General features: G+C 41.4%; 1 protein-coding gene across 2 annotated transcripts; it reads left to right on the top strand.

Moving 5' to 3' along the window:
• Positions 1-1,821: 1,821 nt before the first annotated feature.
• znf507 (zinc finger protein 507) lies at positions 1,822-18,675 on the top strand. Of its 2 annotated transcripts, none has more exons than XM_070965402.1 (7): positions 1,822-1,932; positions 3,274-5,676; positions 7,804-7,921; positions 8,122-8,230; positions 12,423-12,527; positions 14,270-14,404; positions 16,590-18,675. In XM_070965402.1, the coding sequence occupies exons 2-7, from the start codon at positions 3,277-3,279 to the stop codon at positions 17,050-17,052; spliced, it is 3,330 nt and encodes a 1,109-aa protein (XP_070821503.1). In that variant the 5' UTR covers positions 1,822-1,932; positions 3,274-3,276; the 3' UTR covers positions 17,053-18,675. The 2 variants fall into 2 exon arrangements, with proteins under 2 accessions (XP_070821503.1, XP_070821511.1); XM_070965410.1 differs by having other exon boundaries at positions 1,825-1,932; positions 14,270-14,427; positions 16,610-16,697.
• Positions 18,676-27,507: the final 8,832 nt, after the last annotated feature.

The raw sequence follows: 27,507 nt of genomic DNA, 5'->3' as shown, positions 1-27,507 counted from the left end.
TAAACTTACATATGGAACATGTACGTTTATAAGATAGTATGTTGGAGTACTACTTCAAAGAGGCCAATAAGTGTGAAAAAATAGGCTACTCCATCAAAAGAGTAAGCACAACTACAAACCATGTATACTCCTGGTTGTTAATGAGCTTCCATAAATTATAAACTCATTCAGTCATCCATTTTTGTCTTGCCAGGCATTTCATCCTCTCCTCTCGTTCATCTTGGGAAATAAAAATGAATATTACTTTCCACTGTTTCATGTTCTGTTCAAGTTGTGTGTTTATATGACATGTTTTCCCTTGTAATTTCTTTGTTGTTGTTTTGTTGTTTACATTTTTTGCTCCCGCAATCACCAACTCTTCCCAGGGGTTTCAGCCTATCATCTCATGTAATATTAAATACTGCACTCATGGTTCTGATGATGTTGCTTGTAAATCCAAACTCCGCCTCTTTCATGTGATCTCATGAGTGATGAACAGGAAGTGAGCTATCAGCAGCTCACCCACTGATGCAGTGATGAGATATTGTGTATCTACTTCTGTGTCCGTTGACTGTTCATTTTCTCATTAGTTTTGTATTTTTCCATTTTTGGTACCTTACACTTACAATTACATTTTTTTTTTTTGCTAGAAATATTCTTGGGTCTATAGTGGAATGAGACCAGTGTGATTCCTTTGCAAGTATAGATAGTATTCCTTTGTTCGTGTGTTGAGGTAGGTTTAGGTAAAAGCTGGTTACAGACGTTCATGACACTGTATTGTACTGTTCTGCTGGAGTTTGTATTGTAGAATTTCTCCGCTGTTCATGTAAATTGAGCTGCACAACCACAAAGTAACCACAAGGTGATAGTGCTGAGCTGTTGAAAAGTCACATCCCTCCACTGAAACCTACTCTGCTGTGGAAGAGTAGTGTGTGTTGAATTAGCAATGTGTCAGGTCTACCTGATTTTGCCTCCTCTTGTCTATGTTCAGGATGGGGGAGTTTTTTAACGCAATATTTTTTTCCAATCTCAAAACATGTCAGGGGTATCCAGACATTCGGGTTTTTTTTTTTAAATCGGTATTATTGTTGTTGTTATTATCACCATTAGAATGATGTTCACCTCTAACATCAGCATACCATTTGATGCTGCATGCTGAAGTGTATTCCAGACAGCACTTTTCTAAAGGTATGATTCAGCAGGTGGTGTCAGGTGTCACCAAGGTTTGATTAGAGCCGACACACCTTCTTAGTCAGTTTTTCAGGCCGCTTCGCACAGTGTAGCCATTCTGAGCTGATGCCATGGCCACCAATTGCATTTCCTTTTGAATATAACAGTTTTATATGCAAATGTTCAAACATGATGAATAGTACTAAGTAGGCCAATGTTTTCTATTTAGAATGCAGTCTTGTAAAAACAAAGCTCACTATTGCCAAAATGGTTTAATATTGTGTTCATAATTTAAAGCAGATGTAGATGTTTAGTACATCATTTCTCCTTTTAATTGTCAAGATTCAAGGTTCAAGGTTAGATTTGCACAATGACATGCAGTTGAGGCCGCGTACATGTTACACACATATAAAATGTCTAAACAGAATTCTGATATTTAAATTGGAACAAAATCTAAAATAGGCAATACTAAATTAATGTTGTCTCTTTGTATCCCTGTTTTGTCTTCGCAATTATCACTTTATTTATGAGATTTTACTCAAACCGCAGACATAAGTTCGCGCAGTGTTTCTCGAAAAGCACTTGAAGGCACCATCAGGCAACGTGTCAATCATCGGTCCGCGTTGGTCACCTGACCCAAACTCAAAGTCACGTGACCGATATTCCATCCTCGCCATTTTGCAATGTGGTAGAGAGAGAGAGAGGCCACTTTTTTATAGCTAACGAATAAAACAGAAGAGTTTTATGTGTTAAGGACAAAGAGCGCCGAGCCTCTCTGTGTCAGTGAGTATATTTGAATGAAAATACAGCCGCGCGCTTCTCTGTCACTTATTAACCGGAAAGATCATTAAAATGCCCTTGTACATGCATGTCTGTAACTGCTAGCACTGTGTGAGACTCGTGTGACTGTGTGTGTGTGTTTCAGTAGCAGGCAGCAAGCTGAGAAGCTAACTGTGAAGCTAACACCACTGCCTTTCACTCAAATTCCGTGTTTGTCTACATATTTTTCTCTCTGTAGAGTCGTAGCAGCGCCAGTGTGTTAGCTAACATTAGCCAGTAAAGTTAGCCAAGTGGTTACGTGATGTTACATTGTGAGTTGCGAGACTGTGTTCAACTTCATCTTAAAGGGGAGTGAAAAGTGGCTGAAATATTTTTAGATCCTGACAGAGCAGGTGCTCATTTGAGACTGGTAAAAGCACATGGTGGTGTCTACAGAGAAGCCACGCTGATCACAGTCACGTTCAGCCTCATAAATATCTACCAAATAGATGTCAGAGGGCCTGGCTTTTATATTTGCGGCAAGTGGCAAGCAGAAATAAATAGAAGAGGTTCTTGGATCCAGTGTTAGTATCTCACACACAGCCAGTTTGTATGTATCTCCAGTGCTTTTTTTAACCAATACATTTTGCACGTGGTACTTCTCCAAATGTGGATCCTGCTGTTTTCATACAGTCGCACAGATGCAGAAGTGGGAGAAAGAGGAACGTGAATTGTGGTCAGAGAGTGAGGAAGAGGAAAGTGTTGGATTTTCACAGATGAAAGGACTTCAACCACATGAGTTGGACAATTTCCCTCAAGCCTAGTTTGTAAACAAATGCACATGGTGCACGTGTTTGAAAGCCTACTGGGCTTATCATGAAAGAGTTAAGCTTTCACATTTTTCATGGAGGTCTTTTCTTTTCTACATAACCGTCAATCCCATCACTTGACCCTTATTAAATACCGCTGTACAAAGTCTAAGTATGGTCAGTTGTTTATTTAGTTTTTGGCTTAAACAAAAACAAAACTTTTTTAATAGACAATTGTAAATTGTTTTGCTTTCTAAAGCAGACTGTTTAACTAGGAATGCTGTCACATGCATTAGAACAAGTATAAATGCTTTATTACTCATCATACAGTTCACTGGACAATGTGCAATGTCTTTATTTCATCCTTTATCATTCCCTTATTGAGTAGTATGGCAATGTCAGTGCTAATTATGTCACCATCACTGCTCTATATTTCAAATGTATGACAATAATTGAAGGGAAAATAGGAAAAGGGATCACACCTGTTTCAATTGAATGTACCATATAGCACCAACCAGTTAACACACTCCTTTCTTTGTTCCCTGCTATCTTCCAGGTCATGGAGGAGATCAGCAATGTAGCTGTACTCCTCACACACTCCTCCAGTGCCTCATCTTCATCCCCCACGCCACCAGCAGTGGGATCCTTCTCTCAAGCCCAAATGCAGAAAGCGGTAGAGGAGGAGACCGCCCAGATTTTCCAGCAGAAACAAGCTGCAGATTCTCTTATCCAGGTCATTGAGAAGCTCAGCAAAATTGTGGAGAAGCGGCCCCAGCACCACTGCACTTTGGCAGGACAGAAAAGAGCAATCCAACAGGCCCCTTTCGTAGGGGGAGGAGGAGGTGTGGAGGGGGCGAGGGGGAGCAGAGGAGGCTCTCCCTATAAAAAAATTAGGAGTAACTGTAAGGAGCGGGAAAGTGTAGAGGAGGCAAGATTAGATAACAGAATGGCTGAAGGCGCTCTTTCTTCACCTGTCTCGGGTGACAGTAACAACAACAACATCGCCTCCACGGTGGAAGAAGTAGCTGGAAACCCGAACAGCAGCGACCGCAAGCGAACGGTGACATGCTATCAGTGCAGCCTGTGCCCCTATCTCTCCCAAACGCTGCCCCTGCTGAAAGAGCACCTGAAGCAACACAATGAGCCTCACAGTGACCTCATCCTCATGTGCTCGGAGTGTCACTTTACCTCCAGAGACCAGGGGCAGCTGGAGGCGCATGTCAGGCTGCACTTCAACAACAGCAACAGCTTGAAGAGGAATTCCACTCTGTCGGATACCTGCAGTGAGGACACGGACGAGGTTTCAAGAAAGCAAGATGGGGACTGGATTGGGAGCAGTGGTGGTATAGGAAGTGAGGTGATCAAAAGCTCAGTGGATGTTTCCAAGGTGTTACCACAGAAGAAGTGGTATAGCTATGAGGAGTATGGTTTATACCGCTGCCTGATCTGCAGCTATGTGTGCAGCCAGCAGCGAATGCTCAAGACACATGCTTGGAAGCACGCTGGCCTGGTCGACTGCTCTTACCCCATCTTCGAAGATGAAGATGGGACTTCCATAAGGAGAGAGGCCCAGGCTGTAGCTAATGCTGCTGGATCCAGAGAGGAAATAGTCGTTCTTTCCCCAGTCGTTCAAGATAAAAGCCTGCAAAAGCTGCCCACTGCCTTTAAACTTCAGCTGTTTGCTGCTCCATTGGCTGTTGAGAGCAAACAGGATGTGTTGACTCATCCAGTGTCTAATCTCAATGAAAGTCCAAAAGCAGCAGAGGAAGAGGAAGAAAGCGTGTACCCCATCAAAGACCTGACCTCGGAGGAGCCCGTGGTGGAGGTGCAGGTGACAACGGAGGCAGAGTCTGAGATGGAGATTGATAGTCACCATGATACCACCTCTGTCAGGGACAGCTTACTGTCTTCAGCTCAGAAGATTATCAACAGCAGTCCCAACAGTGCCGGCCATATCAACGTGATTGTAGAACGCCTTCCTTCAGCTGAGGATTCAGTCATGACGACTAACCCTCTCCTTCTCAGCCCAGATGTGGACAGGGACAAGGGCCTACTGGATACAGAGGAGGAAGAGCAGGACCGTGTGGGAGCAGTGAAGGATGAGGTGGTCCCTGGCAGCAGCGCTACTGACAGCCAGCCTGTAGGAACTAATATTAAATCCTCTGTCGCTACAAGTAGTCACTCTCCCCGGGATGAAAACATTCCCCCTGCTGGTCGCAAGAGGACACACTCAGAGTCTCTCCGCCTGCACTCTCTGGCTGCTGAGGCCCTAGTAGCTATGCCTATGAGGACCCCTGAGCTCCCCACGTCCAGCACGAAGGTAAGTCTGAAGACCGTTGCAGCCCAGGCACAGAGCCAAAACACAGGCCAGAAATTTGTAGAGGTGACTGCAGCTGGACAGAAGGCTTCTGATGCAGGAACAACAGAAGCTCTGTTGGACTTGGAGCTTCATGGCAAGGGCAGAGAGGAAGATTTGGGTCTGGGGGAGGGAGACGAGGAGGGCCCGGCCACTAAAGCCGGGATCAGCCTGTCACTGCTCACCGTCATTGAAAGACTTCGAGAGCGCTCGGACCAGAATGCTTCAGATGAGGATATCTTAAAAGAGCTTCAGGATAATGCACAGTTCCAAAACGGAGCCGTAGCCGGTGTGGTCACAGGGAACGGAGCTGGGAGTTTCATACCAGCAATGGACGGGTTGGTTGCCTCTCCGGATGGTGGTCTGGTGGACTACATACCCGGCAGTGAAAGGCCATACCGGTGCCGTCTGTGCCGCTACAGCAGCGGCAATAAGGGTTACATTAAACAGCACCTACGGGTACACAGGCAGAGGCAGCCGTACCAGTGTCCCATCTGTGAGCACATTGCCTCGGACAGTAAGGACCTGGAGAGCCATATGATCCACCACTGCAAGACCAGGATGTACCAGTGCAAGCTGTGCCCAGATGCCTTCCACTACAAGGTGAGGAGACGTCAACACGTGCAGTATTGTGATTCTGTTTCGTATGTAAATCAGTAATCGGATTATTTCCGTGGTATATATATTTTATACTTTTTTTTTTTAATTATTCAGTGTTTAGGAGTCCTTTGAGGTAGCTGGTGGTGTAGTCTGAGTTAGCCTCACAGGTCTTCATTATAGTGAAACGGGCAGAGGTGAAAGGCCATTGTTAGTTTATTTCCCAGAAAGTATAACACTGGCAGTCCACCACTTTGTTTCCTCAGGCTCACTGGTACCACTGTGTAACAGCTTCCCCCACACCAACAACTGGACTCCTTCAGTTGTAATTGTCATTTTTGTCCATGTCGTTATTCTTTTTCTTCAAGCACATTTTAAGGAAACCAGGATTAGAATGTTAACATGAAGATTCAGACTTAATCAGAGTACGGTAAGGCCACTTGGGGATATACACCGTGAGACAATATAAACTTTTTAATGATCTTTCTAATATCCCTGGTTGTATTTGACCACTGCGGGCAAGAACTGATTTTTTCCCATCATCAGTGTGATTTCTCATTTACTTAATTAACTGGATTAGTCAGCAGACACATCTGGTTATTTTATCCCAAATTAATTTTCAAATAATGTATTATGTCAGTATGCACATTGATAAACGATATAAAGTTGCAGATTTGTGCTGAAGCGATGAGTCAACGAGACGATTAGTCAATGGACAGACATTCTCTGGCACCAACTTCTCAAATGTGAGGAATTGATGCTTTCTTTTTCATATATGACAGTAATCTGAATAATGCGTTTTGGGCATTTGGTCTTTGAGTTACGTTTGGTTCTGCGAAGTTATTATGGGCATCTTTCATTATCTTCTGACGTTTTATGGACAAAATGATTCATCGAGAAAATAAACGTCAGATTAATCACTAATGAAAATAATCATTAGTTTCACCGCCCTTACATATGATGGAGGATCTTATCCGTTTCACCCACTCTTAAATCAGAGTAAATTTAGGCATATAAACAGGCGATTATGGTCTTTAATCAACATGTCACTTGTTACTGCCAGCTAGCCCGAGTAATATTTTGAAGACTCACAAGTTCTGATTTATTTATTATTGTTATTATGAATTTAATATCTGTGCATATTTGTGAACACCTACACACATCCTTTTTGTCTCCAGTCACAACACGTGGAGGCAGATTTCAGCAGGTGTGTGTTTCACCATCCCCCAGCACTGATGTTATATTCGTTAGAGTCTTCTTCCACATCAACATCTGTTTTTGTTTCTCACTAACCCAAACAGTAAAGATGAGTTAAGGCCTAACGAGACACGTGAAATTACCTGAGCCAGGTGATACAGCTTGTTAGTAAAATATGACAGTTGGAAGAGCCTGATGCAGTGACAGTTTGCCTTGGTTTGATGATACCAGCAAAGGAGAAAACATCGATTCCACTGTTATCATGGGACTCCAGCAGAGACCTGCGACAGAAATTATTCATCATTCATCAAGTTCATCATGTTATGAGACAGTTTCTAAGAAGGGTGACGGCTTAGCCCACTGCTGCTCCAGAGGTGGCATTAGTGAGTAGGAGGGTCTTTTAAATGGGCCATCACTGAAGATAAGAGCATGTCAGTCAACACTGCACTAAATGTCCACGGTTTAGCTATTCTTCTGGGACTGACTCATGCAAACTGCATTTGTCACAGAATATTTCAATTAAAGATAATAACTTTCTCTTTTGTCAGTACTGCCACATCTACTTTGCCTTTTAAATGGATTCTTTCTTACACAGAGGCCACCAATGGCTCCTTTAAATACATGGGTGAACCATTTTGAAACCACATAGTTCCTTTTTATTTATTTCTTATGAAATGACCTCAATTATGGAGCACACTTTTCATGTACCAAGGCTGTGTCCTTACCACAATTGCCTCTATTCGACTCCAACGTGGAGCCCTTTGCTGCATGTCACCTCCACCTTTCCTGTCTCTCCTTACATACACCATCAAATTGGAAAAAAAAGCCCAAAAAGAAAAAGAAGTATATTTGAAAAGCTGTTTTGAATTAAATGGCATATACATGCATTGTCATTTCTTTGTGTAGATATCTTACATGTGTATTTACTGTTCTTAGAGTCAGCTAAGAAATCATGAAAGGGAGCACCGTAGCTTCAGCAGTGATGTGGCAGCCCTCACACCAGTCACTGAAACCATAGCCATGGTGGAGGAAGCTGAGCGGGTAACAGGTGAAGGTAAGATGTGTTTTTATGGCCTCATTATGTGTTAAGATAGGAAGACAGATGGATATTTAAATGTCTAGCTCACATCCATCGTCCTCCCTCAGCAGAGCTTTCCCTCCCAGACGCTGCTCTTCTGTTGCCACATGGTGCCATATGACTCCTGTTAGTGTTTTCAGAAAGTGTAGATGTGCTTCATTTGTCCTCTGTTGCAGAGTGTGGCATGCAGAAGATGTTCAAGTGTGATGTGTGTGACTACACCAGCTCTACATACGTTGGGGTGAGGAACCACCGGCGGATTCATAACTCTGACAAGCCTTATCGGTAAGTAAAAAAAAACTTGTAGAAAATGCATTCCTATCACTTCAGTCGTGTACTAATGCGACTCACAGCCTTTCAGAGCACTGAAGTGTCTGCAGGTTCTGAGTGAAGCCCTGAAATGACAGAACTGATTAAACTAAAGGCCTCTGAAAGTCTTGCAGGGATCTTGCAGCAACTTGGAGCAACTGGTGTCGTGTTTGGGTTCATTAGCATTTTGAATTTGTTTCAATAACAGAAGCTAATTACAGAAATGGTTTTCTCACCATATGCTTCAATGGTGAACAATATCCATAAGCTTGGCCTCTGTGCACTGTAGATATAATACAGTATATTTTGCGATGTTATTGTTCTAATTGCAGTGTTTCCAGTCCAGCCTGATGTGACAATAGCATTAATAAATAGCACAAACTGTAGCTTTATACTCAATAGTGTTTGTGCACTAGTCTCTTGCTACTTTAAAAGTGCTGCATTTTTTTGTTTGTTTTTTACAAACAACAAAATGTAACTCTGACAGTTTAAAATCTGGTCCAGTTGCTCCTTTTATTTATTTTGCTTACATATTGTGTTTTATTGTTTGAACATGTTAATGCTACAACAGTCTTTTTTGAAGACTGGTTGCATATTTCTTATCTGATATAAATTTAATTTCCAGACTTAATTTAATTAATCTAATTAATCGCATTTTAATCTCATATCTGCTAAAGGTCCCCAAATAAAGAATTTGAATTCTAGGACATTACAAAATTGTAGTGCATGACTAATCAATTGAATACACCAAGAAGAGAAGATTTGATATCCACATTTTTATTGGTGAAGTGTGCTTCATAAATGAAATTCAGATGACGCTATCTGAAACGCCTCTTTTAGGCCCTCGTCTTCCACGATTGAAATCGGCCTGCAATCAGCAGCAACCCACTTTGCGATTGAGTTTGTCAGTTTTTCTGTCGTGGCTTTGCTCATTCGTTTTCCTAACTCAGCAAGTGTGGGTTGGCGAAGTGAGCTCACGGTAGCACTAGCGGCACTAGCAGCAACTACATGTTTAGTGTTTAAATGATAATTCAGGCTGGAGCTGCTACGGTGATAGGAAAATTCTTTTTTACACAAGGTACAAATCACTGCGTTCTTGTTAATAGTCCCGTCTTTGTTCTTTTTATAAGTAAACTTGCCGTTCAAAGGTCCAAGTAGGCTTGCCTCGCTCTCCGGTGTCGCATCCATGTCTGTTGTCACCCTGCTTTTGACTAGTGGCGCAGGTAATATGCGACCTGCCACTGCAGCCTACGGGTCACTCAAAGGGCCAAATTTAAAATGCTTGCGCATTGACTTGCCACTCATGATTAATTGCGTCAATTTTTATAGCGCGTTAATTTGCAGCGTAATTAATTAATCTAATTAACGCGTTAAACTGACAGCCCTAATATTAATGTGTTTATTTGCTCATAATGGCTCATGATTGCAGGGACATAACACCTTACACTAACCAGCCATATGTTAGGCTTTCAAATGAACACAACAAATCTCAGTAAATTCATATCAATCAATTCATATTGATCATTCAGTATAAATTTGTACCCTGTTTTTGCTGTCTACAAAAAACATGGGAAGAGGTGTAACAGCTAAAAGCTTGAATCCAAAAGATTTCTTCATTCTTCACCAGAATGGAACAGATTCAATCATTGGTCACAACTAGGGTCTGCGAGCAGACAAAACTCAATATTTAAGGGTCCTCTTCTCAGATCGTTCTCTGGAGCCTCACAGTGTCCCAATGATGTTGAAATCAGAATTGGATATCAATAAGATACTGAAAACATCTATCAATCATCATTAATCTGTTAATACATATATTAGATTGGAGCTAAATGTATTGTTCATCATTCTTGTCCAAACATGCAGCCTCAAGTCATTTCTTTCACTTGTACAAAACTGTACAGAAATCTAATTTATTATAATGTTTAACTGTTGCACTGCGATTCTGTTTCTGCGAACAGAGAATATGTCAGAAGGGATTTGCACATTATCTTATTCTGTCTAAGTGGAGTTGTTCGTGTGAGAAGTACAACTGAAATCCCATGTGGTAAAAATGCTGGTGAAAAGAACATTTTTCAGTACTATTTCTGTGTCTGTAGTAGCATTAGTGGTCAGAGAGTATTGCATTTTCAGCTTTCAGTTCCTGATTTAGGCAGAGTGAGCTAAGCAAATAGACAGTGAGCCGAGCTTTTTATGTGCTTGTTCCCACGCAAGTGCCCATACTTCAAGATTAGGACGTGCTGTGCTTGTCTTTTTAGAACGATGCATTAGATGGCAGTACATGCCCGGTAATGCTCTGACCACAGAGCACAGGGATCTCACCGTCACACTCTCTCACACAGCACCCTCACTGCACCTCTCTGCCCACTCTGTATCAGCCTAATCGACCTTTGCCTTAACGCAAAGCTGCCCCAAGGTGTGAAGACATACAGGTGTTCCCGTCAGCTTTCTTAACAGTATGCTACTGCCTGCACTCAAAGGTTAAATATACACACAAAATATACCCACAGAACCAGATTTTCTCTCTGCTGTGGAAAAGGTCAGGTGACACCTAATTGCTTGTTCTAACCAAAATGGTCAGCTATCCCATTAGACTGTGGTATGAAGGCGAAAGTAGGGGTGGGAAAAATTGGATGATCCAGATAGAAATATTTTAACAAGTGCATTCAGACAGGTGGAAACAAGAGGACATTCAGCTTTGGACAATAAAGAAGATGGCTTTAGATGCCTGAATAACGTTTCATGGCCAAATGACACTCAGAGACATCGGCTTGTGGTAAATACGGCAGCTCTGTCACCGTTGTGTCGACATTCTTCTTGCGTTTTCATGCTTAACCTTGAATGAAATGTTGACATTGAACGGTACAAAAAGAGTCCAAAAAACTGAGACGCTGTGTAAAACATATGTAACAGAATGTGGTAATTTGCTAATCCTTTTTGACAAGTACTGAGTTGTTATTCATTTAATGTTTGAACTCATCAGCTTCATTGATTTTTTTAAATATCAGCTTATTCTGAATTAGATGCAGCAACACGTTTCAAACCAGTTGGGACAGAAACAACTAAAGACTGGGAAAGATGTGGAATGATCCAGAAACACCTGTTTGGATCATTCCACAGGTAAACAGGTTCACTGGTAACAGGTGACAGTGTCATGATTGGGTATGAAAGGGGCATCCTGTAAAGGCTCAGTCGTTCACAAGCAAGGATGGAGCGAGGTTCACCACTTTGTGAACACATGATTGGATAAAGGAGATTACTGCATGCTTTCTGCTTTTATTTACATCTTAGACAGCGTCCCAACATTTTTGGAATCAGGGTTATCTTAACAGTTTTGTTAGAAGCTAAAATATCTAAGTTAAACCCAAACATTTAGGGCAAGGGGTTTTGAGCAACATACCGAAGAATCTAATTATAAAAGATTAATAATTCTACAAAATATCAGCAAAAGAAAAGTCTATATAAAACTAATCTGAACAATTCCTCCCTATTGAAACAATGTGCTTTAAGACTGTTTGGGAGAAAAAGTTAGTAAGTTCTTGACTTCAGTTAGTCAAAGTGCAGCTCTTTGTTGTTTTCTGCCTTGTTTTAATTTAGTGCAAATGGCTGTGAGTGTAGCTTCTGTCTGCAGGCCTTGTACAGTATTTCATTAATGTATTGATATGTTATTTGTTTATTGTTATATTTCACTATTACTAAGCTGTCTACCACAGTACTTTTATATTATTATATTATGTTATATTCCGAGATTTTATTAGCTGCACTATTTTATGTCTTAAACAAGAAAATAACATTTTCTTCCATTTACAAGATTTTGCTTTCTACATATATTTTTTTTATACTTATTTGTTGGAAGGTGCCTGAGATCTAACATTTTCATTGCCAATGACTGCTTCACTGGTATTCTTGTGCACATGACAATGAAGAACTTGATCTTGAACTTCAAGTATTCACCTCAAATCAACTAAAAAAACACCAACATCCAAAGTGCATCAAAGTAGAAACACTGTGATCTCTCATTTTTCTTCGAGAGGTAGTTTCCTCTCTGTTATGCTGTGATTAGCTTCTCTCCCTTCATGCTACAGGTGTAAAGAACCAACACAGTGACCTCAAAAGGCGGCTTGTTAAACTAACTGCTCTATCTCCACGTTCTCTCATCTCCGTCTGCCAGGTGTTGTAGCTGTGATTTTGCCACCACCAATATGAACAGTTTGAAGAGTCACATGAGGAGGCATCCTCAGGAGCATCAGGCCATGCAGCTGCTGGAGCAGTACAGGTGAGAACCATCAAACGGGCATCCACTTACAGAGAGCGATGATAAAAATGACCGCTGCCCCTCTGAGGTGAGAATCAAGAGCAGTATCTTGGCCAAGAGAAGCTGTGGTTATCTTATCTCCATCTCTATGTGGGTCTGAACCTGTGTGTCACCACATTTGTTCTCTGTCATGGTGCCAGCAGCCTGGAGCCTTGAGAAATGGCCTTCTGATTGCAACATTTGTGTTCAGTGGGTGGATGAAAGTGAATGGGACTGAATATTTTGTCCTCCTTAAAATGTTAATTGTCCTCAACCCTGAGTGAGGCACTGATTGCAGACTTCCACTTCACTGAATCCTTGTGCTGTATTATACTGTCACCAGTACCTGCAGGGCTGGAATGCCCATGCTCCCATACAGTGGAAATGGCCAACACAACCTTTCTTTTACAAGTAAGTTATTAAAAAGGTCAGATCAGGTCTGGGTGTTAAAAAAGCTCCCAGAGATATAAGTGATTATGAGCAATATCAGGCCAGACAAACAGGTGTCCTCATATATCATGAAAAATGGTGAAAAGGTAAAAACTGGTCAAAAGCAAGGCATTTTGTTCTTAATATTAAGGGTTTCCCTCACTTTTGAATGGACTGCTAAAAATCCAGAATGGAATACGAGTGTATCACACAGCTAACTCCTTTTCACTGTCTGATGTTTCACATGACCATGAAGAATACGTATATACATGCTTTCGTAGCACTAACGTACCACGCCAGACTTTGTTTGGACCACCTGAAAAAGTGTGCAAGCAGCATTAGTATCAAAAATCCTGGATCCTACACTTCCCATAATGCAACTAATAGCATATTTTCATTAGACCCTCCTCCTCTCCAACCCCACTTGTAATGCAGGTTTTGTTTTCTAAATCTGTAGTCTCCTTGGCCAGCCTGTGATAACCCTGACGATGGCTTCAGGGCTGAGTCGTACACCCCTGACAACTTCATTTTGTTTATTACGGGCTGTTAAAGTTTGATGTTTACCCAGTAGGCTATACACACACCTACGCGCACACACAGTCCAAAAGTGTTGTGTTTTTCTGGTGGTCTCAGACAGGATTGTCTGAGCAGCAGGTCCATCCTGATTACACGTCTGATCACATCTTAAAGACAGAGAAGGTTTCTTTTTCAGGAGATAAAAATGTCATCTAGTGGGCAAAAGTCACTTGCCAGGATTTTGGATTTTGCTCAATTTGATTGAAGTAAATCTCGGCTCAGCTTCAGACTCTGTGGTGAGTCGTATATTCTGAGTGCGTATTTGGAAAACTTTGTAGATTAGTGCAATACTTTCGTTGTGCATATGAGTACTGGCTGATTGAGAGCTTGATTTTCTTTTACCTTTTTACAACAGCGGGGGTTGTTTTATGACTCACCTGTTCGCACAAGATCCTGTCCAGTCGGCTGTTATTGGGGACGTGTGCTCAAGTTCTTCATCCTAAATGATATTTGCAACTTCAAGCATTTGAATAGTTAATAAAGACATGATCCATAATTCTTTTTATTTTGACAAATTACCTCACCGGTGTGCTGCAAATCCTATTTCCTCCCTCCACTCCCTGTCTCTCAAGCTCAGTGTCCCCTGTGGAGTCTTGAGTCAGTATGATAGAAAGTAGCAGAAGGACGAGTAGAATTGAATCAACCTTGACTTGATCCGCTCTCACTCTCCTGCTCATCCTCTCTCTTTTGTTTATGTTATATTTTCCCCTCTCTTCCAGGTGCTCTCTGTGTGGCTATGTGTGCAGTCATCCACCATCACTCAAGTCTCACATGTGGAAGCATGCCGGAGACCAGAACTACAACTACGAGCAAGTTAACAAAGCCATTAACGAGGCCATCTCCCAGAGCAGCCGGTAAACTCGTGAACTCGAGTTTAGTTTGAGTTTCTTTCAGGTTTCATGTCTTTGCAAATATATCTCCAGCATATTCCCTGGCAGTACACCGTAGGTTCTGGAAAACTCTTTACTGACTAACAACAAGGCCTTCAGAGATCTTGAATACAACTAAAGCTGCATTAATTTCACTTAATGTTGGGATGGTAACAGTAACAGTAAAAGCCCCAACTGTTATTGTCATTTGTAGCCAATTTGTGTCATAGTATTGCATCTCTTTGACACTGGCATTAACAAGCTCTAAAAAAAAAATCGTAGCTCTAAAGGCTCATTTCTGGTCGTAGTCCGTGGGTTGAGGCCACATTCAGCCAGAGCATTTTTTCATTTTAAACACTATATACACTAAGAGTAGGAGGGTATGTGAAGACAGATATTTAAATGAAGCAGGGCTTTCTAAGAGAAGGGGACTTTTAGGTAACTACTGTATGGGTTAGACTGGGGGTGGGGAACCTCTGGCCTTCTGTATACAGCCCACAAGACTGTTTAACCTGGACCACAATTTGATTAAAAAATACTAAAAAGCAACTCAGAAATGCAAAAAACATTCTCTAGACAGCAATTACCTTTTTTTCAGCAATAAAAGAAAATAACATAAAATAGTAGACACGTCCATCTGAGTGGTCTCTGAACACAACACGCACATAGCGGTTGATATTAGGTCAATGCATCATGCCGAATGTCAAGAACACAAAAGTAGATGCGAAGTGTCATGTTTCCAAGAGAGATGAACAGACGATTTGTTTTTTAGTTATTTCAAGCACACCCCACACATTGTACATTCTGAGGCACACTCCACACACACACAAAGAGGAGGGAGAGCAAGAGAGCTAGTTAACAGAGCACAACAGGTGGATCCGAGTGAAAATACCACAAATACAGCAGGTGATGAGACCAAGATATGAACAAGGTCGGCAAGGCAAACGTGACACGCACAACACCCAAAAAACACATTTTCTGGAATTGTCCTAAAACACCACATTGGTCCACCCAGACTGCAGCCGCCTAAGAGTCAACACACATCAGCAGCAAATCAGATTCAATTCAATATACCTTTATTTGTCCCACAAGGGGAAATTCATCGGATGTGTTACTTTGGCTACCAAGTCCACACACTGTTTCCAAATTGACCATATTAATATTCAAACTCTCCAGTGACGTTTTCAAAGGAGTAAATTCTGCAGGTTGTCGTTAAATGTTGGTAGCCAACGCATCCAGTTTGGAAAACAAATCCATCCATGATACAATTACAGGGGGAAAAAATAAGTTCTCTGCTAGCTATTTTTGCGAGGTGTGCCCATGTGATGTGTAAACCGTTGACATGGCATCCCCCTGCTAGCCTTGACATGATCTGTTGGTTGAGGAGGGGGTCCCTTGTGCTGGGTCGGTTGTGTGTTCAGTGTATAAGGTGTGCCGGTGCTGTGTTGCTCCCTAGTGTTCAGATGTATGTACTGTAGCCTGTGAGACCCACCTGCAGCACTACAGTTTTGCATAGCTCAATTGGCTAAGTGCAAGAGTTAAACTTCAACGTGTTCGTTCTCTGGATGTACCAGATGCACTTATTCAATTCCCATAGCTGAATTTGGATATCGGCTGATGCTGAGAACCACTGGGATACCAGTGTTGAATTAACAAGCTGTACACCTCACTGTTCAGAACATGGTGGTTTATGTTGGTAATTGTCATTTTTTGCTAGTTTTAACCATTAGTGGGATGTCTATTATATTTCTTGGCCCCAGCCTTATTTTATAGTACTGGTGCATTGCTGACACATGACATAGTATGCACCCTTAGATGTCAACATAGAGTTCAAATGGATCGATTGTTCCATAGACTGGCCCCATTGTTACCGATACCCGTCCAGGTATTTATCTCAGTATCAGACCAGTACCCATTGTCTTTATCAGACTGGTACATCCCAAGTTCACTGTCCTCTTCAATCACATTGTGGAAGATATAACACAATACCAATGTTGTCCTTTTAATATACACTGCATTAAAGGGATAATGAGGTTATGAGTATCAAGTAAACTTTGCATGTCTGTTGTACAACCAAATGTCAAAAACAGAAATAGAACACAGGCAATTAGAAATAATCTTTTCCTTCTCTTGTACTCCTCTTGGTAATTGCATCCTTCATTTCCCTCAGAGCTCCTCAGAAGTCTGCAGTGCTGGAGTCAGTAACAGAGCGTCCTGCTGTGGTCCAGCCCTCAAAGGACAAGGCAAAGGGCCCAGTGGAACCACTGCCAACAACCACATCAGTGACAACAACAGTGGCCAGCCTGGCTGTGGACATCTCTGGGGGCCAGGCCACACCCACCAGAGACCCTTTACAGTGGCCTGGTGAATCCACGAGCCCCCAGGCCAAGGACCCTGCACAGCTCCAGTCTCAGTCCCTGAGCCAGCCCCGAACAGGCCAGCCCCCTGTCCCGGGCCCTGGCATGGAATACTGCGTGCTCTTGTTCTGCTGCTGTATCTGTGGCTTTGAGTCCACTAGCAAAGAGCGGCTGATGGAGCACATGAAGGAGCACGAGGGGGACATCATCAGCATCATCCTCAACAAGGAGCAGCAGCAACCAGAAGCCCAACCAGGTCTCCAAACAGCAGAGTGACACGTGTCCTTCCCTCCCCTCCCTCTCTTTATATTAACACTGACCCTGTGCTCTTACAACGCTCTGTGCCCACGAAAGTATTTCATCATGTTTCTTCACCTCAAGGTGAGTGTGGTGGATAGCAAGGTGTAACTGTTTCACAATGGCACATCTGTACCATAGTTAGTTGTCTCTTCTCACAGTGGTCTGTGATTAGGCCGGTGTGGTGTTAAAGGGTTACAGCTGCGAGGCTGCAATAACTACTGTCCAACACACACACCTTGAACAGCTGTCCAGACAAATGATGAAGTGATTTTCAGAGTGGCGTACTGTTGGAAAGCTATGTAAAAAAAATGTTATAAGCCGTTAATATTTGGGTCAAATAACCTGACATTAAAGAGACACAAAATGTGTCTGCAGGGAAGTGATTTTGGTTTCATGGAATAAGCCTGAGCTCGAACCCAAGTCTGATTTTTCATTATACAGGGACAAGTTCATACCTCACAAAACCACACAATCCCTCACCAGAAATGGAAGAAAAGATTCACATGTCTAATTCATATATTGACCGTGAGGCAGCTCTATTATTGCTACTGCAATATTTAATGTATTTAATCCAACACAGTTGAGGCTCCAGCCTAGTTAAGGAGGTACATGTGCAAACTCACCGATGCCCAAAGGCATGTATTACAGCTTGAATATGTTTTGATTTTCATCGTTTTGTTTTTATGCATGTTAGGTTCCGTTATTCCAATTTATCGAGGCAAGTGTTTAATAATTCCTGCTTTTTTAGTTTTTGTTTGTATGAGTGACTGTAATTTTACTTGTTGAATTGTTTATAAAGCAGCATCTTTGGAGGAGAAAGTAACGGTTCTCAGTGGAGTGGAAGTTGACCTCAGTGAAGTAGAAATTGGTGTTTGATTGATTCAGTCTGACGGCGACAGAGGTATTGTTTAAGGCATGTTGACAAAATGAATGATAAAAAGGGAAGTTGGCATAGGTTGAGCTTTTATATCAATGTAATGGTGCCTAAATATTTCAAAGCAGGAATGTGTTGTATTGAATCAACGTATTCAGACACACCTGTTTTCACTTGTGATTGTGGTGCTAGTCAGATTTTAAGAGTCCTCATGGAAGGTCTAGTCCATTTTTATAGCCCATGCAATTTATGTTGTCTTGAATAACGTTTCTATAGTAACCTTTACTCTTTTTTTGTGACTGTTTTTAAAATACAAACGCTCTAGTGTCAAACACAGCTTGGATTGACTTCTGTCCGGGCTAACAAACATGCCTGAAATAAAAAAGACATGGATGCAAAAATCCAGGCTGGAAGGCGTCTTTGAGGCAGGAGTGCAACATGAATACTGCAGCTCTGATGTGGAAAAACTCAGCACAGTGCAATGATGATAAAACGGAAGCTTCAGTCTGTGAAGGCTTCATGTTTACTGTGATGGATTGTCTTTTCATACAGCGAGGAGAAATCAGCAGCAGCAAATGATGCTGACCGTGCAGAAGAATGAATGTACGGGACCGGCACAAATCTCACTTATCTAGTCACCCAGATGCATGTAATATACAACCAAAAATATGCCTGGCAACGTTAATGGTAATTGAAACTATGTCGTTCATTTGGGTCACAGTGTTAAAAAAAAGAAAAAAAAATGCTGACGCTTTCGTGTTGACTAGTGGAGTGCATTCCTTTGTCTGCTACAATCTAGCCTGAGAAACCCATCAAGAACACAGAAAAAAATGTTAAATGAACAGAAAATTAAACATGGATTCATTTTCCAAACCAAATTCTCAATGTCAAAGTCTCAGCCCGTCTATTGTATCATGCAGTCCTGTCATGCAGAGCACACTGTGTCACTGAATTCATCAGTATGCCATCCCTCTCTCACATCCACGCAGACAGAGGCTGAGGAAATTAAGATAAAATGGAATATCCATAATTCATGCCCCCCTTCTCCGCCTGACATAACAGCTCGAAATTGTGTCTTGCATGTGTAGCATAGTGGATAAAACAAAATTAAATCTCTATCTCAAAGACCTGTTACTTAGCCTGGAATTCTCATTATCAAAGCAGGTAATTATTGTCTGACTTTTAATTTACAATTGTACGTGGCAGAATTAAGGAAGATGGTTTCTCGTTTGAACTGAAAAAAGAAAAAGTGAAAGTGGGACTTCAGTGTCCCTCAGGTCTAATTAATATGACATGCATGTAATTGAGCAGCGAGACTTAATGACTGGACCAACCACTGCCTCACAGACACACCCCAGCCCTCCCCTCCTGTCCTCTGTTACAGCTCATAATTGTTCCTCTTCAAAAATGGACTCTGGTTGATGGTTCCCTGAGCAGTTTTGACCTCTGGTAGCACTTTGGAGCTGTTTTTCTCTGAGTGGGTCCATGTTTTGTTGGCCTCATTTCACATTATCCTGCCAATGCACAGGTGGCGGTCATGTTCCAAGATATGCAGCAGTGTGCCATGAAAGCTGGTGAGGAAGCAAGTAAACAATGCAGGACAAAAAATCAGCTTTGACAATGTTTTGTGAGAGGAAATGCACATTTGTTAGATCTCAGAATTGCCCTTCCGTTCATTTGCAGTAACTCTGCTGCATCACACTTACATTACTGTGAGGCCATTGCATTCTTAGCCTTTTTATATTAGACAGTTTGGTGTCAAGATGATCTGCGCAGCATGGCTTGCCAGTTTTCTCAACATTGCATTAGCATTGAAACAACAATAGCCTCGTCTACAAGCCCGAAGGGTAGAGAATCTTATTTTGCAGTGGACACAAAGGTGACAGTAAAAATGTTACCCATTCTGTACATCATGGAAACATTCATCACAGTTTACAGCCAGACTTCCTGGTTCAGCTGACCGACTGTTCTTACTGTGGCTGTGAGTGCACCATTTTCCGTCACCGTGAGGGACTGTCAATCAGTATTTTAGATAATCTGGCTAAACTCTTAGTGTGTTTCAATGTCCCCATGTTCTTAGATCCTAGCAATTCAATGATAATACTTATAATGTATTTTTATTTTTGTCAACAAAACGTGAAAAGACCAAAACTAGCAGCGTGTTCATCCATCCGTCAATATTTTCCAGCCTCTCTACCCTGTGTCACACTAGGCCCAGACTATTTTCTGCTGGGCATTGATACACATGTGGTGCACTAATGAGGATTTCTCGCAACAAGGCGAGATAGGTTTCAAGTAAACCACAGTGCTGTACTCCTGGTAATGTAAGGGTATGTCACACATTGTAACAGAGGCCTCACAGATGTCGTGTGAGTAGGTTTTGGACACTTATGGAGGTCTGTGACAGAGGAACAAATTATATAGGGACCGACAGTACTTGCTACTCAATTCTTGATTTTAGTCTTTACATGAGAGTTGATGAAAGGAAAAATATCAACAGATTCATCCTTAATCTTTGGTGTGTACGTTATTATCATAACCAATAGAAATGGTGGCCAAACTGCAAAAAATAGCACCCAGTCCAAGTAATAAAGTCACTGAACTCAATAACTGTACAGTAAATCTGTTAGTGAGGAATAACAGATTACCATGAACCAAGTACTGCAGTGTCAGTCAGATCTGGAAAAACAAGCAGGTCTCCACCATTGCTTTTTATGCTGAGTTTTCATAAGAGTAGATAGATAGATAGAATGTTAGCTTAATTGCTAATGAGTGCAGACAAAAAACAACTTTCAATCAAATTGTGTTGAATTACTGTAGAGTTGGGCTAACAGCAGGGGAATGTGTCTTGGATCATTCTGCGGGTGGTAAATGTAATGTAGGTCAGGTGGGATTTTGCAGACAGCGATATATCCAATTTGGTGTCACAAATTGTAAAAGTGTGTCAACACAGGCAGCAGACACCACGAGTATGAAAGCATGTGTCTATTTACCCCTTGCGGAGCGCATGAATCTTCCCTCACAGGTACATTTCCCTCGGTCAGTTTTAAGCTGAGCTATAAATTTGTGCCATATGTGAAAGCAAAGTCTTGTTTTTTGTTTTAGTTCATTGTGCCTTTTGGAACAACTTGTTATTTGTGTTACTACTAGATTTGTGACCTCTCTGCCAAAACTTCAGTCAGTTATCTAAATATTCTAGCAATAGATTTATATTTTGATTCAAGCACAGAATAGTAGAAGCAAAAATCTTTGAAATTGGCAATATTGGGTATTAACATGCAAACACCTCAGTGTTTTTGATAGAGGAAAATCCATATTTTCATTTTAATCAGCAATTTGGGGGACATACATACAACAACATACCAGGAATGTGAAACAGCCCTTTCTTATATAACTAGCTATTTTTTACCTAGTAATGAGCTCGAACACTTGGTACTGTATTTTAAGTGTGTACATATTGTAGATGAAGCCTGCAGAACCTTAAAACTGACATTTTTTAAAGATAAAATCTATTTTTAATGATCTTGTAAAATAATAATGATTAAAAAAAACAATTGAGACAAAGTTTTCGATTCAATGTTGGCTCTGATCTTATTAACTCCCAGTCTGTTTGAGGAAACTGACAGTTTTCCAGCTAAATGAGCTGCATGTATTTAAACCAAAGGAGGCAGCAAAGATACAACTTGTCTGTCCTGATGACTGTATTTTTGCTCATATTTTGTAATTGATGTTCAACATGGAATTGTTTCAAACAGCAGTGTGATGCTTGCTTTATGTTTATTTATTTTTAGAACATCCTGGGCTTTATTAAGTCACCACTTTGCCATTGTATTTTTGGTAATAAAGACTGAGAAATAAATGACAGCTTTTTGTCTGTGGTCATGCTTGAGATGATAGAATGTTTCTATCAGACTCTCTCTCTCCGTCTCTCTCTCTCTCCGTCTCTCTCTCTCTCTCTCTCTCTCTCTCTCTCTCTCTCTCTCTGGATTGAATACATGTATAACATTATATAGAATAAACAGATTTAGCAGCAATTTAAGAGTGAGCACTGAAAGCAGTTGAGATGTCAGGTGTCTGACGTTATGTGTTCCCCTAAAAACTCAATGAACTTCATTCCAAAGTCTATTTACTGTCACTTAAAATGAGAGACATCAATTATTCCATTTTACGGAGGGATCAATCTAAACCCTTTCTGGCACTACAGACATGGATAGATTACCAAATGGGCCGAGTTGGCGCAGGCCCAGTGGTCCAAGAGGTCAGGGGCCTTTTACTTGTCCATGCCCAGGGCCTCATTGTTTCATAATCCATGCATGCCCTATTTTCTTTGACGCAAGCTCAGTTTGTTTTGCATCTGCTACCTCCCACCACTGGAAGAGGCTCACTTTTGTTAGATGAGGACATGTACACAGTTGGCCTCTGGCAAAGAGACATTGTGTGTTTTTAACCCTTCCAAGCTGTGAAAGACATGGGTTCAATGGTAAGTATGCCAACACATCAATCCTGCTATTTTAGCCTTCTTCTGGGCACTTCATTTTGAACCAAACTGATAAAAAGCATGAGATACATATTGTGGCCCAGACCTGCACAACTCGCACACACACAAAAAAGGTGTTTAAGCAGTCTTGTGTTAGTACAGTATGAGAGTGTAAAACATGTTTCTCCTCGCTCTTTCTGTCCACAGCATTGCTGTGGGAGTGAAGTGATGTTTTGTCTTCTGACAAGGCCTCAACCATTTTATTTGAAAAAATTACAAAGTAATCCAGAGACCCAGCAAGGCTCTCTGCAACGTCAACATTTAAGTAAATCTGTTTGACACAAAGGGACAAGAATTCAGTTGCAGTTAAGCAGAAGTTTTTGCGAAAAATTGTTGAGTTTAGATCACGGAAATGCCAGTCAGACAAAGAGTGTGGCAACGAAAAAAAAAAAGATGAATAATAAATACAAAAGCTAATAACACGAACAAAAACGACAATACCAAAACACATGCATATATGTGCCCACGGCAGAAGAGCAAATGTTTAGAAAGGTTCATCCTCAATCTGCAGGCTGGCATGAGATACCATCTGAGATATATTTGTGTAAAAGCGCCAGCCAGAGAAGATCAGTTTCCCATTCCAAAATAATAGGTAATGCACTGCAGATTATAGAGACTGGACAACAATAAAAGAGAGATACGGAAAGTAGGAATTACAAAGGGTAATAAGAGGGATGGGCAGATAAGACTTATTGATCCCACACTGCGGCAATAAAGTCATTACAGCCAGAAAGCATTAAAAAAGCAGAAAAGTGACACAGAAAGGTCAAAATAAATAGTATAAAGGATGCAGAATTTAAAAAAATTAACTATGTATATGAACATTATGGGGAGGCATGGTGGTGCAGCAGGTAGTGCACGTGCCTCACAGCAAGAAGGTCGCCGACCCGATTCCCGGGTCAGACGGGGCCTTTCTGTGTGAAGTTTGCATGTTCTTCCCGTGCATGCGTGGGTTCTCTCCGTGCACTCCGGCTTCCTCCCACAGACCAAAAACATGCTCATTAGGTTAATTGGTGACTCTAAATTGTCCTTAGGTGTGAGTGTGAGTGTGAATGGTTGTCTGTCTTGTATGTTGCCCTGCGATCGACTGGCGACCGGTCCAGGGTGTACCCCATCTCTCGCCTGTTGACAGATGGGATAGGCTCCAGCCCCCCCGCAAACCCGAAAGGGATAGGCGGTATAGAAAATGGATGGATGGATGACATTATGTACAGATTATAAAGATACTAATTTCCATAAAAAAATCTTGCAAAGCTTTTGATTTAGCAGTCAGTCTGTTCCAACCCTCACCTATGGTCATGAGTTTTATATAGTGAACAAAAGAATGAGAGTGGCCAACTCTGGAAGGTGGCTGGGCTCACCCTTAGTGATACAGTGAAGAGCTCAGACATCCAGAGGGAGCTCAGTGTAAAGCCATTGCTCCTTCATGTCCAATGGAGCCAGTACAGGTTATTCATGAATCTGAGCATGTCCAACAGGCCGGAGATTCTGGGATAGACCCCAACCACATTGGAAAGATTATATACTGTACCTCATCTAACATAGGAACTCCTCAGGTTGCCCCTGGAGGAACTGGAAAACATTACCTTGGACCTTCTTGATAACCTTGCTCAGGCTGCTGCCAACATGACCATGCTCCAAATAAGTGGAAGAAAATGGATGGATGGATGGATGGATGGATGGATGGATGGATGGATGGATGGATGGATGGATGGATGGATGGATGTGAATGCCTCTAACAATATGAAGAACAGAACCAGGGAATATCCAAAAGAAGATCAAAGGAGGGACAAACCACCAAATTTGTTTTGAATGCTGGAAAGTAGACAGGGTGATCTAAGGATGTTTTCCTGTCCACAAGTGTTTACAGCAATCTTTGAAGAACAGGTGGATACAGGTGGAGGTAATGGGGAGTAGGAAGTTAACTCCTGGAGTCTCTCTCTCTCTCTCTTTCTCTCTCTGGACTGTCAGTGCCTCCTCCAGACATTTGGATCTGGATCGTTGTCCCCCAGGAGATTCAGCCTCTCTCTTCTCTCCCTCTCCCCCATCTTGCATGCTATCATGTCTCTTTCCCACTGTGTGTCTGTCCATCTTTCCTCTCTGTGTGAATGCTGCACTGCCTCCTCTATGTTGTTGTGGTCTGTCCTCTTTCCAGGTCTCTGTGTTGGAGAGGAGGTCATGTGGCTCAGGACCTACCTGTTTAGTGACACCCGAACTGCTCAGCGTCCTCCTGGATCCATACCCTTCACTTATCTGCATCAAGGGTCTCAGGACTGAGAGTGTTATATGCTGCACTAATTGTAAAGCCCCTTTAGGCAAATTGTGATTCTAAGTAAATAAAATGGACTTGACTCGAGGAGCCACATTCATTCTAATAACAGAAAGAAAACCTGCGGTGGAGAGTAACATTAAGAGCAGAGCAGTTACTCAAGTCTCTCTTAAAAATTTCAAGAACAAAAAGAAGTTTTCTTTTGCAATAAGAGACAGACTTGTCCTCATGCCAATCTCCAAAGAGATAAAACTCTCAGATTCTCATGAAAGTGGAGCAGGTAGAGAAATGGGCAAGGCGGCATCTCTCTACATTTAATAGCCTGGATTTCCCTCAGTTGACTTTTTAACCTGACAAAGTAAGAGTAGTAGATTTGAAATGTCAGATTCAGATACTGTAAGTAAAACAATACATCATCGACATAAAGCAACACAAGGTGCTTGGTTTGATTGATAGACTGATATGTGAAAGCTGTCAGATTTCCTGAGCATGGGGTTCTCAGGACAGAGTGTAAGAAGGTGGCGATGAAGGACAGACCTAGATAATGCAAAGCCAGATGAGCCACAATCACCAGTATAGACAGATACATGCAGAAGAGGGAGAATAAAAAGTTTTTTGTATAAAACTAGGCAGAAAGGCTTTCTAGCAGGAATCTCATACAGGTGCATCAGGTACTCTTTAGTGTCTGTAGGGGGGCTGGGGGCTATGAGAAAACTGTTGTTGATACTTGACAACCTGCAAATGAGAATGGGATGACAGGACTTTTATAAGGCCTCTGGGAACTAGTTAGAAATCACTTGAGATATACATCCCCAACTATATTCAAAGCAAAGTCAAATCTTTATGTTAATGCAGTTTTTTTTAAATAATTACAATAAATCACAATAACTCGGGGTCCCTCAGTGCAATGATAAGCCAAACTAGTACCTTCCATTTCTTCACACACACACATACATACATACATACACACCCACATGTACATTCTTCATTTTGAAAGAAAAAAATAACTGTTTCGGTAATCCCTTTGCTTTTACACGAAAACCCTGACTGCACAAGCAATAAATAAATAAATAAATAAAATAAAATCATCCCAGTCCATTCATTTCTTTACAGGATCAAGTTTTCTACCTAAACCTTTTACGGACCCACCATGAAAGTGGAGATCAAGGGAAGAAAGAAAAGGAGGTAAAAAAGAGAACGATGGCTGGGCAAGTAGCTGGAGATACTCTTGTATCAATTCAAAGGACTCTTCAGGCTGGTTGACTTAATGCCTAGTTTTTCTTGCTCTATGAACCTTGTTTTGTGTTACTCTGAGTGAAAAGGGAGTCTGATTGGGCTCACTGGGAGAGACGGGGGTTATATTTAATGGGCCATCTTCCTGCAGTCTCACTCCCCTACTTGGGATGACAAGACTAAGAGGAATTAAGGGGGGCAGGCCGGGGGGGGTCAGTGTGCCTACAAGGAAAATAACACAAGAACGAAAAAGACCAGAGTCACAGAGAATGGCCATTAAACATTCTGTTTTCTTCTCCAGTAATCCTGCTGTTCAACAAAAGTCAAGCCAATTTCATTTCTTAAATCTCTTTGATAATCTTTAGATCTTTCATGTCAGCTCTTGCACAGAGACACACTCTCCTTTCCTGTCCCTGTTTGCTGTCTCAAGGGGGCTCGTCAAGACAGTACTATTTGTGACAGTTTTTGATTCATTGGCTTGATTCATTTGGGTTTTGGTGGGGGTTGCTTTTATATGAATTTACAGACCAAACTCCACACAAAGAGGCTAAAGGGGTTCATATAATAATAATAATAATAATAATAATAATAATAATAATATAATAATAATAATAATAATAATAACAATAATAATAATAATAATAATAATAATAATAATAATAATAATAATAATTTTATTTGTATAGAACTTTTAAAACATATATACATATTATATACATATATATTTCATACACACACACACACACACACACACACACACACACACACACACACACACACACACACACACAGATCTAAAGAGGTTGTAAACAGTAAGCAATGAGAAAAGTAAGCAGGTGGAGCCAGTGCAGTAGAATATGTTTGAACTGTACCAATGAGCATAGTATAAGTGTGGCAGTAGTATAAGAAAAAATCCCACAGATATGGAGCAACATTCGCATTGAAGTTGTTTTTCTGGCCATGTGATGAATGCCAATTCAATATTTAGTTGTCTTTGGTCTCCACCAACTCCTGGTGGAAATATCCACTTCCCTCAACAGCTAGTTGCTAACTTTGTCCCTCAAGGCCACCATGTACAGTGTCATGCTCAGACCATGTTACTCATTACAGGAGAGAGGCTTGTTAGAGCTTTTTTGCAGAACAAAAGCTGAATGTGATGCCGATGAGAGCAGTGTCTTTGTAAAGCTGAGTGGAACTGAATAGCCTTATACCACCTACAACAATTGCCTCAAACAAATCTCTCTCCTTCCCCACATCTCCTGCAGCCCTATTGCCAGTTCAAACACAGAGCCCACCTTCATTCCCTGTGGGCAGCGCCCTATGCCTCATTCAACCTGCCAATTAATATAATGGAGAAATATAATGTCAGCATGAAAAAGGCCTTGTAAAATCACTTCCCTTAGTTTTTTTTTTTTTTTTTTTCATCACAATGAGCCCTTTTATACGTTTACAGTTGTGGGATGGAGAAAGGATCTTTGACAAAGGCACAGGCAGACCTGAAATGAATCCACCGACTGA

Source organism: Chaetodon trifascialis, chromosome 1 (assembly GCF_039877785.1).
Source record: "Chaetodon trifascialis isolate fChaTrf1 chromosome 1, fChaTrf1.hap1, whole genome shotgun sequence".
Taxonomy (NCBI): domain Eukaryota; kingdom Metazoa; phylum Chordata; class Actinopteri; order Chaetodontiformes; family Chaetodontidae; genus Chaetodon; species Chaetodon trifascialis.
The sequence above is the reverse complement of the archived record's forward strand: the minus strand, read 5'-3'. Positions and strand labels throughout refer to the sequence as shown.

What these genes read in the sequence shown, in the direction of transcription:
- znf507 (XM_070965402.1), top strand. Translation starts at nt 3,277, where the DNA reads ATGGAGGAGATCAGCAATGTAGCTGTACTCCTCACACACTCCTCCAGT. An exon ending in CAGATGCCTTCCACTACAAG is followed by an intron (nt 5,677 to 7,803) that starts GTGAGGAGACGT and finishes TACTGTTCTTAG; the next exon opens with AGTCAGCTAAGAAATCATGA. An exon ending in AACTCTGACAAGCCTTATCG is followed by an intron (nt 8,231 to 12,422) that starts GTAAGTAAAAAA and finishes TCCGTCTGCCAG; the next exon opens with GTGTTGTAGCTGTGATTTTG.